This window comes from Elephantulus edwardii, unplaced genomic scaffold (genome assembly GCF_000299155.1).
Source record: "Elephantulus edwardii isolate Elephantulus edwardi_28Jun2011 unplaced genomic scaffold, EleEdw1.0 scaffold00034, whole genome shotgun sequence".
Classification (NCBI taxonomy): Eukaryota; Metazoa; Chordata; class Mammalia; order Macroscelidea; family Macroscelididae; genus Elephantulus; species Elephantulus edwardii.
In genome coordinates, this window is record NW_006399784.1 from 203,357 (window position 1) to 222,496 (window position 19,140).

Below are 19,140 nucleotides of genomic sequence, written 5' to 3' on the forward strand. Positions count from 1 at the left end.
TGCTGAGGGTGACATGGACTGCTAAGAAAACAAACAGATTCATCCTGGAGAGGGTTAAACTCGGCTGCTCCTTGGAGGCAAGGATTCTGAGACTTCGTCTGACATACTTTGGTCATGTTGTAAGGAGAGGCCGGTCCTTGGAGAGGGACATCATGCTTGGGAGGGTGTAGGGCAGGCGCAGGAGGGGAAGGCGCTCTGTGAGATGGAGTGATTCGGTGACTGGGGCAACCGGGATTAGAGACAGTGAGATTGGCACAGGACAGAGCAGAGTTTAGACCTGTTGTACATAGGGTCGCTATGGGTCTCAAGCAACTCGATGGCACATAACAACAACAAAAACAAAATTAGAGGAGGACTGAAGGTGCCAACTTGCTGGCTTTGTGGATGGAAAAAGGCATCCATCAATAGCTAAGAATGTGGGCAGATTTTAGAAGCCAGAAAAAAATTAGGAAAAATTACAATCACCATTAGAAATACAGCCTTGCTTATATGCTGATGTTAGCTCAGTAAAAGACATTTCCAACTTCTGACCCATAGATCTAAGACCATCTAAAATATATCTAAGATTATAATTTGTGTAGGTTTAAGTCTCCAGATTTATGGTAATGAGGCTCAGCATCAACGATATTCCCCAAAACCCAAAACCATTGCCATAAATATCCAAGCATGTAAATCTTCATAGAAGGAGGCTGCCTTTCTTTTTCTAGCAACAAACGTTCATAGATTTGAACTCTTAAACCAACATGTTACCCACAACACTACTGCTCTTAGTTTTTGTAAACTAATATATACACATATATGTTCAATTAATTTGACACTGTTGTTGTTGTTGTTAAGTGCCCTCGAGTTGCAGGCAACTCATAGCGACCCTACGAAGGAGAGTCCTTGACACTTGGGTGCCTTTCATCCTCTCTCCAGGTTCATAGGGTTTCCGGAGGAAAGCTATTGTGGAAGTGGATACCACTCCTCCTTCCACGCTTGTTTAATGCGGGAGCTCCACCCCACTCTCTGTCCGCATTGGTGGCCAAACATTGAAGCATTTGACACATCCGTGCCACAGTGTTCAGCCTCACAGCAACCACAAGTGACCACAGGACGGCAACTTGTACACCAGGGCTATACCACCTAGAGGAATGTCTGAACAAAAACAATGAAAGACTGAATTTGACACTGGCAAGGAAATAATTCTGTGAAGGGGCTGATTAGACATTGTAACTAATTCTATAATGGCAAGAAATTACACTGCAGTCCCAAAAACGTGGTTCCAGGCCACTAGCTGCTCTATGGGAGAAGTATGGCCGATCTCTTCTCATTCTATTAAGTGCCTCTAAAACCTACCAGAGGGTTAGTTATGGGTTGGTTCCAACTCTACAGTATACAACAACAACAACAATGGTAATGAATGGTATAAGACAAATTTTTACAAATGATTGTATGAAAGATTGATATGATTTGTAAACTTTCCACCTAAAAATGAAATAATAAATACTTCAATGGGACATTTGGATATCCAAAGACAAAAAGAAAAATAAATTAACCTAACATTAGTTTTCTATTTTACCTAAACACTAGTTCAAGTTAAATGTAAATTTAAAACTAGAAAACCTTCAATGAAAATACACATAAGCACATAAAAATAGAACCAAGATAAAATATCCAGGATTTAGCGATGATCAAAGAAAGGTTCTTAGGCTTGACATCAAAAATATACTCTAGAAAATGAAAAACTGATAAATTGGCCTCCACTTTGTAATAATAATAATAGAAAAACTTCATGCAAGCAAGCCAATGTAGAGTCTGGGTAGGGAAATGACAGACTAGGAGCAAATATTTGTCAACCTAGGGTATATATCTGACAAAAACTTGAATGTAAAATATATAAAGAACTCTAAAAACTTTACAATAAAAAAGATGAAAATATATAAGCAGATCTTTCACTGACAAGAGTATACAGATGGCAAGTAAGTGTAAGAAGAGATGTTTTGTATCATTCAACAAAATGATGTTGAATACAATCAGTCATTTGGGAAATTTAATTTTAAATCAATATGATATAACTACACACATATTTTGGGTGTTGTAAAGTACTATTGAGTTAACTTCTACTCACTGCAACCCTGTCAACAACAGATCAAAACTTTTCCTGATTAAACAGTGGCAACATCTTTTGCAATAACAAATAGCCACTCTGGAAGACAGCTTAGCCATATAATTTTTTTTAAAAACATTTTTTTCCAAAATGGTAAAACATGCAGTCCCTATTTTTTTTTTAATTAACTAACTCTGCTGTTGAATGAACCGCAATTCAAAGCCACCATATGGCCAAATAGAACCACTCAACAGGGTTTCAAAGTCTGTACATCTAAATGGAAACAGGTTTGATTTTATATTTACCACTCTCTCATGGATTGGCTTATAGATTTGAACCACCAACCTTTCAATTAGCATCCCAAATGCTTAACATATTATACTGCTACTGTACATTTTTTTATTACTATACTAATTTCATACTCAAACCCATTTCCACCAAGGAGTTGACCCCCTAAAAGGTTTTCAGAGCTTAAAAATTGTACATCATTCCCCTACATGACTGTTTCTCCCAGAGCAATGCCACCTTTGGGCTAGCAGTACAATTTTCTACAGATTATGTCATCAGAGCTACTGTATGACCCAGTTATTGTACTCTTGAGTGTTTATCCTAGAGCAATGAAGACCTACTAGTATTTTGAACAATTCTATACTTTGAGGCAGATGTGAAGACTTAGAGAATAACTTGTACATTAATTAATGATTTCAGGCAGTAAGAAGTGCTTTGATAGAGTTTAGTGTGTTTTTAAAATTACAGCACTAAAGTTTCATACATTAAACTGATAATAAACAGTTTCTTTTATTACATAAATGTCATTTTGTCTTAATTATACAAGGGTGAATACACTAAATAACTCTAGAAGTATAAGTATAGTCACAAGAATCAACAACTAGTATCTACCATCTTCATGACAATTCTGACTCAGGACAACCTTCTTTCCCAAGGCTGTAAATCTTTACTGGAGAAGGAGGTCTCATTTTTATCCTGAACAGCATGTGGAAGAGTCAAACTATGGACAAATCACAGTTTAGTAGTCTAGCATGTTTCATACTAGGCCACCAGTGCCCGTTAACATATTAGAAGGATAATTAAATAATTGTACCACCTGTAACTTCGATTTCACACCACCTGAATTTCAGAATCATCTCAGGAACAGGTTTGAGGCCTTGAACACTAATGAGCAAAGACCAGATGAGTTGTGGGAGGATGTCAAAGGTATCATCCAGGAAGAGTGCAAATGGTCATTACAAAGACAGAAGAGGAAGAAAAGACCAAAATGAATGTCAGAAGAGACTCTGAAGATTGCACTGGAGCACAGAGAAGCAAAAGCACAAGGAAGAATTCAAGATACTAAAGAGCTGAACAGAAGATTCCAAAAGGCTGCTCGGATGACAAAGCAAAATACTACAAAGAAATGTGCGAGGAGCTAGAGTCGGAAAATCAAAGGGGCCGAACTCGCTCAGCATTTCTTAAGCTCAAGGAACTGAAGAACAACTTCAAACTTAGAGTTGCTGTAATCAAGGATGCTTTGGGCAGAATATTAAATGATCCAGGAAGTATTAAAAGAAGATGGAAGGAATATATAGAGAAAGGAATTGGCAGATACAGAGGAATTTAAAGAAATAATATATGAGCAAGAGCCTATGGTGATGAAGGAAGAAGTTCAAGCTGCTTTGAAGGAAATAGCAAAAAATAAGGCCCCAGGAATAGATGGTATACCAATTGAAGTATTTCAAATAACATATGTTGCCCTGGATGTGCTCACCAAGTTGTGCCAAGAAATCTGGAGAACAACCACTTGGCCAACTGACTGGAAGAGATCTATATTTGTTCTCATTCCAAAGGAAGGTGACCCAACTGAGTGTGGAAACTACAGAACAGTATCATTGATTTCACATGCAAGCAAGATTCTACTGAAGATTATCCAAAAACGATTAGAACAGCACATCAGCAGAGAACTTCCGGAAGTCCAGGCTGGGTTTAGAAGGGGTCGTGGTACTAGGGATGTTGTTGCTGATGTTAGATGGATCTTGGCTGAAAGCAGAGAATACCAGAAGAATGTCTATCTGTGCTTCATTGATTATGCAAAGGCATTTGACTGTGTGGATCATAACAAACTGTGGCTGACTCTGAGAAGAATGGGAATTCCAGAACATTTAATAGTGCTCACACAAAACCTATACTTGGACCAAGAGGCAGTAGTCAGAACAGAGCAGGGTAACACTGCATGGTTCAAAATTGGGAAGGGTGTACGCCAGGGATGCATCGTGTCTCCATACCTTTTCAACATGTATGCAGAGCAGATTATCCAAGAAGCTGGGCTCTATGAGGAGAATTGTGGCATCAGGATTGGTGGAAGATCTATTAACAATCTGTGTTATGTAGATGACACAACCCTGTTTGCTGAAACTGAGGAGGAACTCATGTACTTGCTGCGAAGGGTCAAGGACTGCAGCCTTCATTATGGACTGAGGCTCAATGTCAAGAAGACAAAGATTCTCACCACTGAACCAATTGGCAGCATCAGGATGGATGGCGAAGAGATTGAGATTGTTCACAGCTTCAGTTTGCTCGGCTCCACAGTCAACACTCTTGGCACCAGCAGTCAGAAAATCAAAAAGCGTATCACGATGGGAAAGTCTGCCGTTAGGGACCTCTCTAAAGCACTCAGGAACAACAGTGTCTCTCTGGAGACTAAGGTGCGCCTGATACAGGCCATGGTCTTTGCAATCGCTTGGTATGCATCAGAGAGTTGGACAATGACTAGGGAGGACAGAAAGAGAGTGCATGCTTTTGAGCGGTGGTGCTGGAGAAGAGTACTGAATGTACCATGGACTGCCAGGAAAACAAACAGATTCATCTTGGAGAGGATTAAACCAAGCTACTCCTTGGAGGCAAGGATTCTGGGGCTTCGTCTGACATACTTTGGACATGTTGCCAGGAGGGACGGGTCCTTGGAGAGGGACATCATGCTTGGGAGGGTGGAGGGACAGCACAGGAGGGGAAGACCCTCTATGAGATGAATTGATTCGATGACTGGGGTAATTGGGATGGGTGTGTCAGAGGCAGTGCGGTTGGCGCAGGATAGAGCAGGGTTTAGGGCTGTTGTGCATAGTGTAGCTATGAGTCGAAAACAACTCGACAGCGCATAACAACAACAACAACAACCACCTGTAACCAATAATCACAACCAAAGTTACAATAAAAAACACAACACTCAAATTTAAAAATATTTAGATAAACTCTTACCTGGATCCATTTGTCTGGAATAGCCATGGCTAATCGGTAGTCAAAGCCACCCCCTCCCTGGGAAATTGGAGAACACAGAGCTGGCATTCCTGAAACATCCTAAAACAAAGAAAATCACATTGAGGCATTTATATCAGTCCAAGTTTTATAAAATTTTAATTTTCTTTTTCTAATATTGAAGTCTGGGCTTTTATAAACAAGTGAATTTGTATGTACAACTATATAAGCATCAACATTAAATAGAACGTGTTATCTTTCAAAGAAGATCTTCTTATATAGTATTTCACTCCAGGTAATTTTTAATCCCTAATGGAATTGCTTTTGATGTTATTTCCTTCGATTTGGCATCACATCATTAACACAAGAAAGTCCGAAGGTAGTGAAAACAAATTAAGTCTTGGTTGCTAATCCAAATGTGAGATGTTTTAGTTCAACAAGAGACACGTCATAAAAAACAAAACAAAACAAACCCAAAAAACCTGTGACAAATCCTATGTTTCACATAGGATTATTGTTAGGTAACAGGAGGGTAACAATAACTTGGAATTGACTTGGCAGCAACTGGTAGAAAACTAAGTATTAGAAACTATTATAAACCTAGTATTATGTACCTAGTCCTTCAAATACACTTGTAAAGCATGCTATATAAACATTGTTCATTAGCTACCATTTTTAGTAAATACACACACGCACACATATGTATGGTTTTTCTTGATTACACATGTTCTTTTCATATCGACTTTTAGAATGGAAATCTATTGAAATGTTAAGTATAGTTAGTTTAAACTACTGTAGATTGCACTTGAAAGAGATCTTTGCCATCGTTTTTATTTAGTTGATATTCTTTGTGAGATGAATAAACTTCGGGTGATTGTGGTGATGGATCTCTAGAGACATAGACTTCTTAATGCATAAGCCAGAATCAGATATTGGGCCATTTGGCACAGAGCCTGCCAATCTCGTCAAATCATCTTGAATATGGATAAACAACTGTGGTGCAATAAGTTGACTGCAAACTATCTTTCCCAGTCCATTGCCCTGATTTTCATCACCTGGCTGGCTAAATGGGATTAAGCTAAGGATATGAGTTAGGTGAGTATCGGGTCTCAGCTAGAAACATACAAAAAGGAGTGCAGACTATGATTGAGGGAGCTCTGGTGGCCTAATGGAAAACAGATGTGTTGCAACCCTGAAGGTATGTGTTTTGAATCCACCAGCTTCTCTGAGGGAGAAGGATGGGCAATCTCCTCCCGTGTGATTAAATGTGTCGAAAACCTGCCACAGAGTTTGTTATGGGTCAATTCTGACTTGATAGTACACAACAACAACACAGACTAGCAATGAGATGACTGTGATGCCATTAGACTTAAATAGAACAGGTTTAAAGCAGAAGTGAATCTATCAGCTAGAAAGAACTGGAGATTCCAGTTGCATATCTATTTGAACTAGAGATGCCTGTGCCATTAAGTGAGCAACAGAAGCAGCAGTGGAGAATAAAGGACCAATATGAGATAGAACTGACTGGGGACTGCCACCCTAAAGAGTCAAAGCCAAAGCCGAGAGGTTTAACTCAAGTTTGCTGGAAGACAAGATGTTGTTGCTGCTATATGTCGTCAAGTCAACTGTGACTTGTAGTGACACTACACATTATAGCTCTGAATCCTACCCTATCGTGAGCCAATCTCACTGCCTCTAACACACTTACTCCCCTTACCCCTGTTACTGTGTCAGTCTATCTCATCGAGGGCCTCCCTCTCCTGCTCTGTCTCTCTACCCCTCCAAACACGATGTCTTCCTTCAGTGACTGGTCCCTCCTGGCAACATACCTAAACAGACATCATAATTGGCAGAACTGAGAAAGCTTTATCAACACTGACCTAAAGTTGCCAGAATGAAGACCAAAAGGCCTCCGGGCAAGCTTGAGAAGCTGTCCTGACTAAAGAATTATATCTTGTTCTGACTGTTAATTTCCCTAATAAACCCCATAATCATGAATATGCCTGCAGGCTCTGTGTGGTTATTGTAATGGATTAGTAGATGTAACAGAGAAGGAATGAGAACTCTGGAAAGAGCAATTGCCACTAGAATTGGTAGGAGTAGATTTGGAACATGAAGACACATCTGTTTCATTGGAATTGGCTTTGTGCTGTGGGTGTTGTAAAGGGCAACAGCTGTTCCTCATGGAGTTAGTGAAGGCCAGAAATGGCCGCTCCTACAACAGTAGAACTTTTTATAAGCAATCAAACACAAAAATATGTTAAACTATCTGGTATAGTCTCTGATTTAGCAAAACATGTAGGTGTAACAAATTATTTCAGCCCCTTTCAGCTAGTTTCTCTTTTCTGTGTCACAAACTTTTCTACAAATATCACTCTCAAATTTTTCTTAGAATATAGTTCGTTCCTACAGGAATTTCATATTCTCTGTGATTCAACTCAAATATTTTTCTGCCATAACACTATCTCTAAACACTTCTACATGCAAAAAAAATTAATAATAATCATAAAATGAAACAACAACAAAAAAACCCTCCAAAAGCCAACCCTCAAACAAACAAAGAAATTAGGGGAAAGAAATATATTGATGGTCTGAACTTCCAAAATAATTTATTGTGTTAGTGTGTTTGACAACTACTAGTAAATGTAGCAATTAGTGAAACACAGACTGTTTGCACTATGAAAGAAATATATTCCTAATAATGTATGTAAGAAAGTTTAAGTGACTTAAGCCCAGGAAAAGTCATTCCAATTACTTAAAAATATCACATGCAATGGGGGAATTCGATTATAATGAAGTTACTCTGAGTGGGGTCTGGTTGAAATTTTTCAAAGTGAGAGCAAATTTACATTACTTTACAGGGTAAGTAGAAATTTTCCATGTTAAACATTGTTAACCCTGAGACTTCCAGAACACTCATAAGAACATAATATCTATTTTAAATGTATCTTCTTCTTCTTGTTATGTCATAGCAACACTATGTACAACAGCCCTAAACCCTACTCTATCCCTTGCCAATCTTACTGTCTCCAGCACACATTCTCCAATATCCCAGGGATTGAATCAATCCATCTTATCAAGGGTCTTCCTCTACTGTACTATACCTCCACTCGACAAAGCATGAAGTCCCTCTCCAAGCGACACCTTGTAACATGTCCAAAGTATGCCAGACGGAGCTTCAGAATCCTTGCCTCCAGGGAGCAGCCTGACTTCACCTTCTCCAGGATGAACTTGTTTGTTCTTCTAGCAGTCCATGCTATATTCAATATCCTTCTCCAGCACTACAGCTCAAAGGCATCAAATCTCCTTCTCTTATCCCTAATCATTGTCCAGCTCTCTGATAGCAAGTAATTGCAAAGATCATGACCTGTATCAGGTGCACCTTAGTCTCCAGAATGACATTGTTGCTCTTCAGTACTTTGGAGAAGTCTCTCGACAGCAGACTTTCCCAATGCATTTTGTCTTTTAGTTTCCTGGCTTCTGATACAAAGAGCGTTAACTGTAGAGCTGAGCAAACTGAAGCTGTCAGCAATCTCAATCTCTTTATCATCCATCATGATGCTGCCAATCAGCCCAGTGCTGAGAAAAGTATCTTATTTCCATATAATATTTTATAAGATAGAAATAATACATGCAGTTAACAAAAATGAAAATACTAAAATGAAATGATATCTGTTGCAATATGAGTTACATTTCACAGATACTATAGGGACTTCATTCATTATAAACACATCTAGGAGCCCATACAAAAGTAACTCTCATTCAGTCAATATCAGTTCATGTCAACACCATGTCAACATTGAAAAACTCTTCTCCATAGGATTTTTAAAACTGTGACCTTTCAGGAACAAATTTTCTGGCCTTTCAGGAGGCTGAAAACTGTCAAACTTTTACTTAGCAGTTGAGTGATTCACTGCATCACTTGGTACTCTAACATTAGCTGAGTATGTGCTAAACAACAGACTCATGCAGGACATTGGACTTATAGACAGAATGGCTTTCCAAGAGTTTTCACAAAGTCAAATTAAAAGATGACTAGTGATGTTGCAGTGATAGGCTGTCGTAAGGATTCGCCTCCCCTGCAGAAGTATTTTTGAACATTATATATTTATTCAGGGAGCTCTGTTGACTAAATGGTAAGGGGTTGTGCTGCCAACCCAGAGGCATGTGATTCAAATTCAAAGGCTGCTCTCTAGGAGATTGATAGACAGCATCATGATAGATGGAGAAAAGATTGAAACTGTCAATAACTTCATTTTACTTGGTACTAAAATCAGTATCTTTGGTTCTAGCAGTAAAAAAAATAAGGAGATGTATTGCACCAGGAAAGCGGCAGTTTAAGATCTCTGCAAATTATTGAGGAGTAATGATGTCATTTTGAGGGCTAGGTGTGTCTGATTTAGGCCATGGTCTTTCTGATCACTTTCTTATTCATTGGAGAGCTGGAATAAGGATTACAGAAGAATTGATGCCTTTGAGCTGTGGTGTTGCTACTGAACATCCACAGACTGCTAAAAGAACAAATATGTATTGGAGAAAATGTAGCTAGAGCACTCTTTGGAGGCAAAGATAAAACTTTACCTCACATTCTTCAGACATGTTGCTAGGAGAGGCTATTACTTGGAAAGGGACATGATGTTTGGAAAGACTAGGGTCAATGAAGGAGAGAAAGATAATTAGCCAAGTGGTTTCACAGTGACTACCACAATGGGTTCTAGTGTATCACAAAGTGTGATGATGACACAGAATAGAACAAGGTACAGATCCTTTGTTCATAGGGTCACTGGTCACTATGGGCCATATTAGACTCAATGGCACCTAATAACAACAATATCACCTATGGCAAAAGCAGCCTTGGTCAAACTAGAGACTTGAGATGAGATGAGACCTTGGGACCGCAACATCATTGGAATCAGAGCTAAGAACTTTTGTCTAAATATGTTGAACAACTGGGATTGAGAAGGCTAATACTGGCAGGACTGAGAGCTTTGAAAAACCGGGCTAAAGCATGAGGCTCAAAACTGAGGTGCCTATGAATGAATAATTATTGGGAGCTCTTTTGTGGTATCCTGCTATTAACCTGAATATAACCTTTTGACTTACCTAACATTGTTCTGTGTGGTCTGTGAGCAATTACAGTGGATTTGGAACCCAACAACACCATAAGATTGGTACTGAGATGAGTAGAAAGAGGTATAGGTGAGTGTGAGACATGTCTGACCTCATGGAAATGGGTTTTGTGCTATTGATCTTATTGACTGGGACAGTTCCCCTTGGTGAAGTTGTTAAGGGTCAGACATGACCATTCCCAGATGGTCCTTGCTCTTTTTACACAATACTACTTGAAGCCAAGTTATTTGCACATCCATAAACTATGATCAAGTGTTGCAAGGAACATAAGTGACATCATACTGAGTTTCAAAATCATATAACAATTCTTGTTTTCACTTCTACTTAAGACTTATTTTGAGAATTCAGATCCCCTTGGTCTAGTTCCTTGTGGCATGGTGTATAACGTACCAGGCTGCTAACTAAAAGGCTTACAGTTCAAATCTACAATCATGGGCTCCACAGAAGAAAACGAGCCATATTCTCTCTTAAACATTTATAGTCTTGGAAACCCAATGGAGGGTTGCCATGTGTTAGACTCTACTGAATGGCAGTGGGTTTTTTGTTTGTTTGTTTTGTTTGTTTATTTGTTTTTGCTCTATTTCCAAAGACACCTGATTGCTAAGCTTCAGCTGTTAATAAAGGTCAGAAATATAAACCCATTAGCCACTTTTTTGAAGAAAGATGTGGTCATCTAATTCTATAAAGATTACAGTCTAAGAAATTCTATGAAGCAGTTATATTCTGTCTTTTAAGGTCACTAAGAATCAACATGGACTCTCTCTTAAGAGCAGTGTTTTTGTTGATTATATTTATTTATTTATTACTCAATTCCAGAGTATATTGAGTCAGCATTGGACTTAAAAGAAACTATCTTCTCTTACCTATAAATTAATCAGGAATTTGATCAAGTTGGATAGTTCTGGTTTTGAAAACTAATGGGCAGTAAATAGGAATAAGCACTCTGAATTTTATAGAAAGGAGACAGTTACTTTCGACTTTATTCCAGAAAAGTAAATACAAATAACATGAAAATACACCGTGACTCTGTTGATGGCAGTCTCGTTAATTTTACATGCTAAACACTATACTATGTATAGAACAGTTTTAACTTGCTAAATTCAATTTTAATAATAATTCCTAGCTAGCGGACTCAGAAGACCAGGGGAATTTTAGTACTAAATCTAAATTAGCATAAGCATTTAACAAACTTTTTAATTTATCACATTTATCACCAAGAGGGGAATTGTCAATTATGTGTAAACCAAATTATATAATTACAGTGCAGTTTTGGGACAGTTAATCATGAACTTTCAGTAATCATGAATAACTGGTGAACATTTGGCAATATGAGAGCAATAACACAAACAAAAAAGGTAATCACATCAGAACAAGAATGGTTTCAAAGAAGCTTGCAAGCAGTGATCCATAACATCTATAATGATTAAAGCAGAAAAGAAAGAAGATGGGGGTGAGTACATAGACTGACATTAACATTCAATTCTTTTCTCTGCTAAAGGTCTCATGATGGAAAGACCTGTCCACTGATTAGGACATTTTACTTTCTAACCACTGGCATTATCTTTTTAATGATGGAATGGTGACAATTAATTAGTGTAAATTATCTCCTAATAGGAAAACAAGAAATCCTAAATAATGTACCAGCCATTCAGGGTAGTTGCATTAGAATCAGGATGTTGTTGCATTTATGCTAGTATTGACAACATGAAATTAATTATTCAAATATTTTAATGACAAGATGTTCTCTATGAAAGGGATCAGAGGACCTTATATCTTTACCTCGGCTATTGTTATAGACTCTGGATACAAAGTATGAGTCAAGTGATTCGCCAACATGAGATAAATCAATGCATCTTCATCTACTTGCAATCCAAAATATGCATGATAATCACCTGAAAAGCCTTGACCTAAAAAAAAAGGGAAAATCAATATGTATGAATTATGTTAACATGCATGTCTTAACTCTGCACAAATGCAAACACCAATTAGGTTGCTGTTAGCAGTTGTTACTATAACAAACTGCAATGAGAACACACAGTGTAATTATTAAATAGGTATCTCTCTTTGAACAATAATCTATGCCAATATTTGGAGTTCAGGCATTCCTGCAGTATGATTTTGGCTTACCAAAAAACAGACAAAATTTTGAAACATTTTTTTTTCTGGTCAAAAATGTAGGAAAAGTCATGCAAATTTTGCAAATTTCATAAATGTATAACATTAACCACAACAGTCTCACACAATTGCAACTTCCAGTTATTATATTCACTATTAAGAAAACAGGATATGCCTCTCAAGTTTTTCTCCTTAAGATACTCATTAATATAGGCATTCATTTTCTTGCTTCTTTTGAAAACTTGAAACATTTCCATCAACTACTATTGTACTGACTCCTCATCCAGGTACTATCTGCAATACATCTATCTTTCTCCATTCAGTTCACTGCTTAAAACTATCTGCTCAGCCAGATCTGATCAGAGAGGCCTTCCTTGACCACCTTCGCGATTCCTTTTAAAATGTATCTTCATAATACTTATCTGTGAAGGAGCACAGTGAATATATATTTACTTGTGGTATCTTTTTCTGCTACCAGATAAGCTCTGAAAAGACAGAAAATGCATCTGTTTTGCTCCTATCTGTATTTCTAAAACCTATAAATGTGACTGCTCAAAATAAGCACTGCATAAAATATACACGTTTGAGTGCATCACAATAAAATGGTACCATATATATCTATTGCAATTTGTTTGTTGTTGTTTCTCTGTTGATTTGGAAATTTAAGTTGGATGTCATCTTAGGCTCTTCCAGTATCAGAAGAGCTAGATGGTGCAAAACCCTAACATGCTCAGTAGCTAATGAAAAGGTTAGAAGTTCACCCATTCAGAGGTGTCTCAGAAGACAAAGCTGATGGTTGCTTCTGAACATCCAATCACTGGAAGTCTCTTATCTCTTTACTGGCAAGCATGTTGTTGTTGTTACGTTCCATCAAGTCACTTGCAACTCACAGTGACCCTATTTACAACAGTTCTAAACTCTGCTTTGTCCTGTGCCAATCGCACTGTCTTTGATACTCCCGTCCCGATTAGATTATCCCAGTCACTGAATAAAACCACCTTCTAGTGGGCTTCCCCTCCTGCGCCGTCCCTCGACCCTCCCAAGCATGTCCTTCTCCAAGGACAGGTCCCTCCTTACAACATGTCCATAGTATGTCAAACGAAGCCTCAGGATCCTTGCCTCCAAGGAGTCGCCTAGTTTAACCCTCTTCAAGATGAATATGTTTGTTTTCTTAGCAGTCCATGGTACACTCAATACTCTTCTCCAGCACCACAGCTCAAAGGCATCAATTCTCCTTCTATCCTCCCTAGTCATTGTCCAACTCTCTGATGCATAACAAGTGATTGCAAAGATCACTGCTCTTCAGTACTTTGGAGAGGTCCCTAACAGCAGACATTCCCATCACAACTGTTGTTGTTGTTGTTGTTATGTGCCGTCGAGTCACCTGCGACTCATAGCAACCCTATGTACAACGGCCCTAAACTCTGCTCTGTCCTGTGCCAATTACACTGTCTCCAACACTCCCATCCCGATTATCCCAGTCACTGAATCAATCCACCCCATAGAGGGCCTTCCCCACCTGCGTTGTCCTTTCACCCTCCCAAGCATGATGTCCTTCTCCAAGGACTGGTCTCTCCTCACAACATGTCCAAAGTATGTTAGACGGAGCTTCAGAATCCTTGCCTCCAAGGAGCCACCCGGTTTAATCCTTTCCAGGATGAATCTGTTTGTTTTCCTAGCAGTCCATGGTATTCTCAATACTCTTCTCCAGCCCCACAACTCAAAGGCATCAATTCTCCTTCTATCCTCCTTGGTCATTGTCCAACTCTCTGATGCAGAAAAAGTGATTGCAAAGACCATGGCCTGTATCAAATGCATCTTAGTCTCTAGGGAGACACCATTGCTCTTCAGTTCTCTGGAGAGGTCCCTAACAGCAGACTTTCCCATGGCAATGCGCCTTTTAATTTCCTGGCTGCTGGTGCCAAGACTGTTGACTATGGAGCCAAGCAAAGTAAAGCTGTGTACAATCTCAATTTCTTCACCATCCATCCTGATGCTGCCAATTGGTCCAGTGGTGAGAATCTTTGTCTTCTTGACATTGAGCCTCAATCCATATTGTAGGCTGCAGTCCTTGACACTCTGCAGTGGGTGCTTCAGGTCCTCCTCAGTTTCAGCAAGCACGGTTGTGTCATCTGCATAACGCAGATTGTTGATAATTCATCCACCAATCTTGACCCCACATTTCTCCTCATAGAGCCCAGCCTCCCGGATAATCTGTTCTGCATACAGGTTGAAAAGGTATGGAGATAGGATGCATCCCTGGCATACACCCTTCCCAATTTTGAACCATGCAGTGTTCCCTTGCTCTGTTCTGACGACTGCCTCCTGGTCCAAGTATAAGTTTCGCATTAGAACGATCAAGTGTTCTGGGATTCCCATTCTTCTCAGAGTCAGCCACAGTTTGTTATGATCTACACAGTCAAATGCCTTTGCATAGTCAATGAAACACAGATAGACATTCCTCTGGTATTCCCTACTTTCAGCCAAGATCCATCTAACATCAGCTAGAATATCCCCAGTACCACGACCCCTTTCAAACCCAGCCTGGATTTCTGGTAGTTCTCTGCTGATGTGCTGTTCCAGTCGTTTTTGTATAATCTTCAGTAGAATCTTGCTTGCATGTGAAATCAATGAGATAGACATTCATTTGTTTTGTGTCACTTTTATTTAAAACATTTAAAAGCATTTAATTTAAACAACCAAAACCAACCAAACAACCCCCCCCCCGATAACTACTAAGTGCTGTCAATGAGAAATGGCTCAATAATCCCTAAAATAATCTCCATACAACTCAATGCCATGAGCATACAACAAGTATACTCATAACCAGTTACCACTGGATTAATTATCAATTTTGTGTTGTACCATATTACTTTATTCCCTAGAAGAGTAGTTAACAATGATTCCTCGGGAAAAATTACTATTCTATATGGTACTGCTTGAGTAAAACTCAGAAATATTAAACATTTTTATGGATGTAGCCAAATTGTTTTAACTAAGGATTATTTGTCCACTGTTCTGATTACTATTGTATACCATGTCAGTATAGCCATGACCCTACTTGTTATTATTGTTATGTGCCATCAAGCCTACTATGATTAACAGCCACCCTACAAACAATGGCTCTGAACTTTGCCCTATTATGAGCCAATCTCATTGTCAGACACACTTGACCCAGTTGCCACAGCCACTTGGGCAATCAATGACACTGCTGGTCTTATGCGTCTATGCTAACCCTCTAACCTTTCAAGTATACTTTAACTATTCTCTATATTATAAATTCTAATGGCCAATCTTCTCTCACATGATTTACTACCTCTGACAAGCCACAGGAAGTTCAATTATCAGTCTGTTCTGACTCAGTACAATGGCAAACATTAATAACAATAATTTGATGTTAATAAGGAAGATTAAAAGTTCAACTATAAAAGGCTGATTTAACCCATTTTCTGATTTAGGGAGTTCTGGTGGTCTAATAGTAAGGAGTTATGCTAGCAACACAAGAACATGATTTGGATCCACCATATGCTCCACAGGAAAAAAGTAACATCTTGCCATGAAATTAACAGTCTCAGGAAACTGCTGAAGGGTCAGCTATGGGTAGGTCCAAACATGGCAGTAGATAATAACAACTCAAGTGTATGGCCTACATAGTATTTATATTTAGACTCTCTGGCAAAGAAAAAAAAAGAAATTCAGAAAGCTTTCTGTTAGCTCAACATTTGACTGTAGTCTTCAGTATGGATTGAGCTCAACATTAAGAAACAAATGTTCTCACCCCTGCACCAGTTGAAAGCACCATAATAGATGGAGAAGAGATTGAAGTTGTTAGCAATTACAGATTGTTCGGATCCACAATCTACACTCCAACAACAGCAGTCAGGAAATCAAAAGGTGAATTGCATTGGGAAAATCTGCTGTTGTGGACCTCTCCAGAGTGCTGAAGAGAAATGATATCAGTCTAGATACAAAGGTGCACCTAATCTAGGCCATGGTCTTCTCAATTACTTGTTAAGCTTCAGAGAGTTGGACAATGACTTAGGATGACAGAAGAAGTTTGAGATGTGGTTCTGGAGAAGAGTCTTAAACATACCATGGACTTGCAAGAAAAAAAAATAGGTCTTAGAGATGGTGAAACCAAGTTTGTCCTTGGTGGTTAGGATTTTGAAGCTCTGCCTCACTTACTATGGGCATGTGGCCACGAGAGATCAGTCCTTGGAGAAGGACATCATGATCATGCTTGTAAGGGTGGATGGACTGCACAGGAGAGGGAGACCCCAGATGAGATGGATTGGTACAGCAATTGGGGCAATGGGGGTTGGTGTGTCAGAATTAGTGAGACTTGTTCAGGACAGGGAATGGTTCAGAACTGCTGTACATAAGGTCGCTATACATTGCAGGCAACTTGATGGCACATAACAACATTAACATACTATGACAAGTTTGGAAGCAGGAGTGGCATCCACTTCATAAATAACATGCCTCCAGAAACTCTATGAACTTTAATAAACTTTAATAAATGTAGAGGGGCTTGAGGCCTTTTGTTCGTACGGTTGCTATAAGTCATGCTCAACATGAAGGCAATCAGCAACAACAACAACAGCACTTGCCTTACCAGTCTCCAGAGTTTTTCAGTAACTGTTATACTTGTTGACTTGCTAATATGTAAAGTCAATCTTCTACTACCCTTTGGACATGTCAGTCTCTGAAGCCAGTAACCTCCGAAACCAACAGCTTAAAACACTGCTTGCCTACTGACAACTTGAACTCTGCTTCCCCAGATTCCTTTCTCTTGAGGTTTGACTTACATTTTTGGAACTTGGCCCTATAAACACTTGAGTCATTCCCTTGAAGTCAATCAATCTATATTTATCTTTATACCTCTTTATCTATCTCTATAAAGATTCTCACCATTGAGCCAATTAGCTCTACAATGGATGAAGAAAAGATTGAGGTTGTTAACAATTTCAGCTTATTCAGCCCCATAATCAATACTCCTGGCACTAACAGTCAGGATATCAAAAGACAAATTGTACTGGAGAAGCCTGCTGTCAGAGACCTCTTCAGAGTGTTAAAGAGCAATGATGTCAGTCTAGAGATCAAGGTGCACCTGATCCAGGCCATGGTCTACATGATTACTTTCTATGCATCAGAGAGGTGGATAATGATTAAGGATCACAGAAGAATTGATGTCTTTCTGTTGTGATGCTGGAGAAGAGTATTAGCATTGAACATACCATGGACCACCGGGAAAACAAATAGTTCTGCCTTGGAGAGGATGAAACCAAATTTCTCCTTGGAGGCAAGGATTTCGAAGCTTCAGCTCACATACTTTGAGCACATGGCCAAAAAGGACCAGTCTTTGGAGAAGGACATCACGATTGGAAGGGTAGAGGGATAGCACAGTAGAGGAAGACCCAGGATAAGATAGAGATGATAACTAGGGCAGTAGGATTAGGTGTCAGAGTCAGTGAGATTGGCTTAGGATAGGACAGGTTCCAGAGCTACTGCACACAGGGTTGCCATGATTCACAAGTGACTCAATGGTACAGTACAACAACAGCAATATCTCTATATCTGTCTATTTATCTGCTTTATTGTGTTCGTTTCTCTAAAGAACCAAGACTAAGAAACAGTAAAGCTAACCACAAATATTATTAAAACTTCAGGAAAAACTTTTATTTTCCAATTAAATTCAACACTTTCATTAAAAAAAAGGAAGAAATTTTGGAAAAGGCTACAGAGAAATTCAATGATAAATCACCCTGAATGTTAGAATTAACAACATAAAAAAAGGGGGGTGTGTTTGGTGCTTTGAATTAATGGGTGACTCTTCAGGACAAAGTTGAGCATTATTTTCCCTTTATAATTTGCTGTTATTGTTGCCAATGTGTTGTTGTTAGATATCTTTTTAATGATTTGTGTCTCTGCAATCCTATGAAGAACAGATCTGAATCTTTTCCTATCCTATAACATCCACTTGATCACTGTTAGGTTTAAATGCATTGCTACAGTCACTATGTCAATTTTCCCCTTAAGGGTTGTCTACACTTTGACTCACTCTCCACTCTTCCCTGCAATATGTTTTTTTGCAAGAACTCCTAAATATCATATGCTTGTATATGAGATTAGATTTCATCAATTTTGCTTCTAAGGGGAACCCTGGTTATACTTCCTCCAAGTGAGATTTACTTGTTCTTCTGGCATTTCATGGACAACTCAACAGGAACCTCTAGTGGCTTCATTTGTAGAGAGGTGCTCCTGCTAATCTAAGGAAGCTGCTTTGAATTCACCAGCTGCTCCCGAAGAAAGGTGGGCATTTGTAGTCCTGTGAGGTTGACATCATTCAAAAAAGCCCCTGGAGAGTCAGCTGCAACTAGACAGCAATGAGTGAATGTGGTATATTAAATATTCTTAACCAGCACCAAAATTCAAAGACATCATTTCTTCTTAGGCGTGCAAATGCAAAGAAGGGTCTTGAAAAAAAAAGGAAGGGTCTTTATGAATTATCACTGACTTAATAGACATATGTCGTTGTTGTTGTTGTTGTTGTTATGTGC

At 38.9% G+C, this 19,140-nt stretch overlaps 1 protein-coding gene across 1 annotated transcript in view; it reads right to left on the reverse strand.

Annotated features, from left to right (window-relative positions):
• GBE1 (glucan (1,4-alpha-), branching enzyme 1) overlaps positions 1 to 19,140 on the reverse strand; it is a 480,806-nt gene that overhangs the window by 158,500 nt on the left and 303,166 nt on the right. The window contains exons 9-10 of the mRNA XM_006884483.1: positions 12,245 to 12,372; positions 5,339 to 5,437 (exon numbers count right to left, since the gene is read on the reverse strand). Coding sequence (XP_006884545.1) covers positions 5,339 to 5,437; positions 12,245 to 12,372 — 227 coding nt within the window. The remainder of the gene's footprint in view (positions 1 to 5,338; positions 5,438 to 12,244; positions 12,373 to 19,140) is intronic.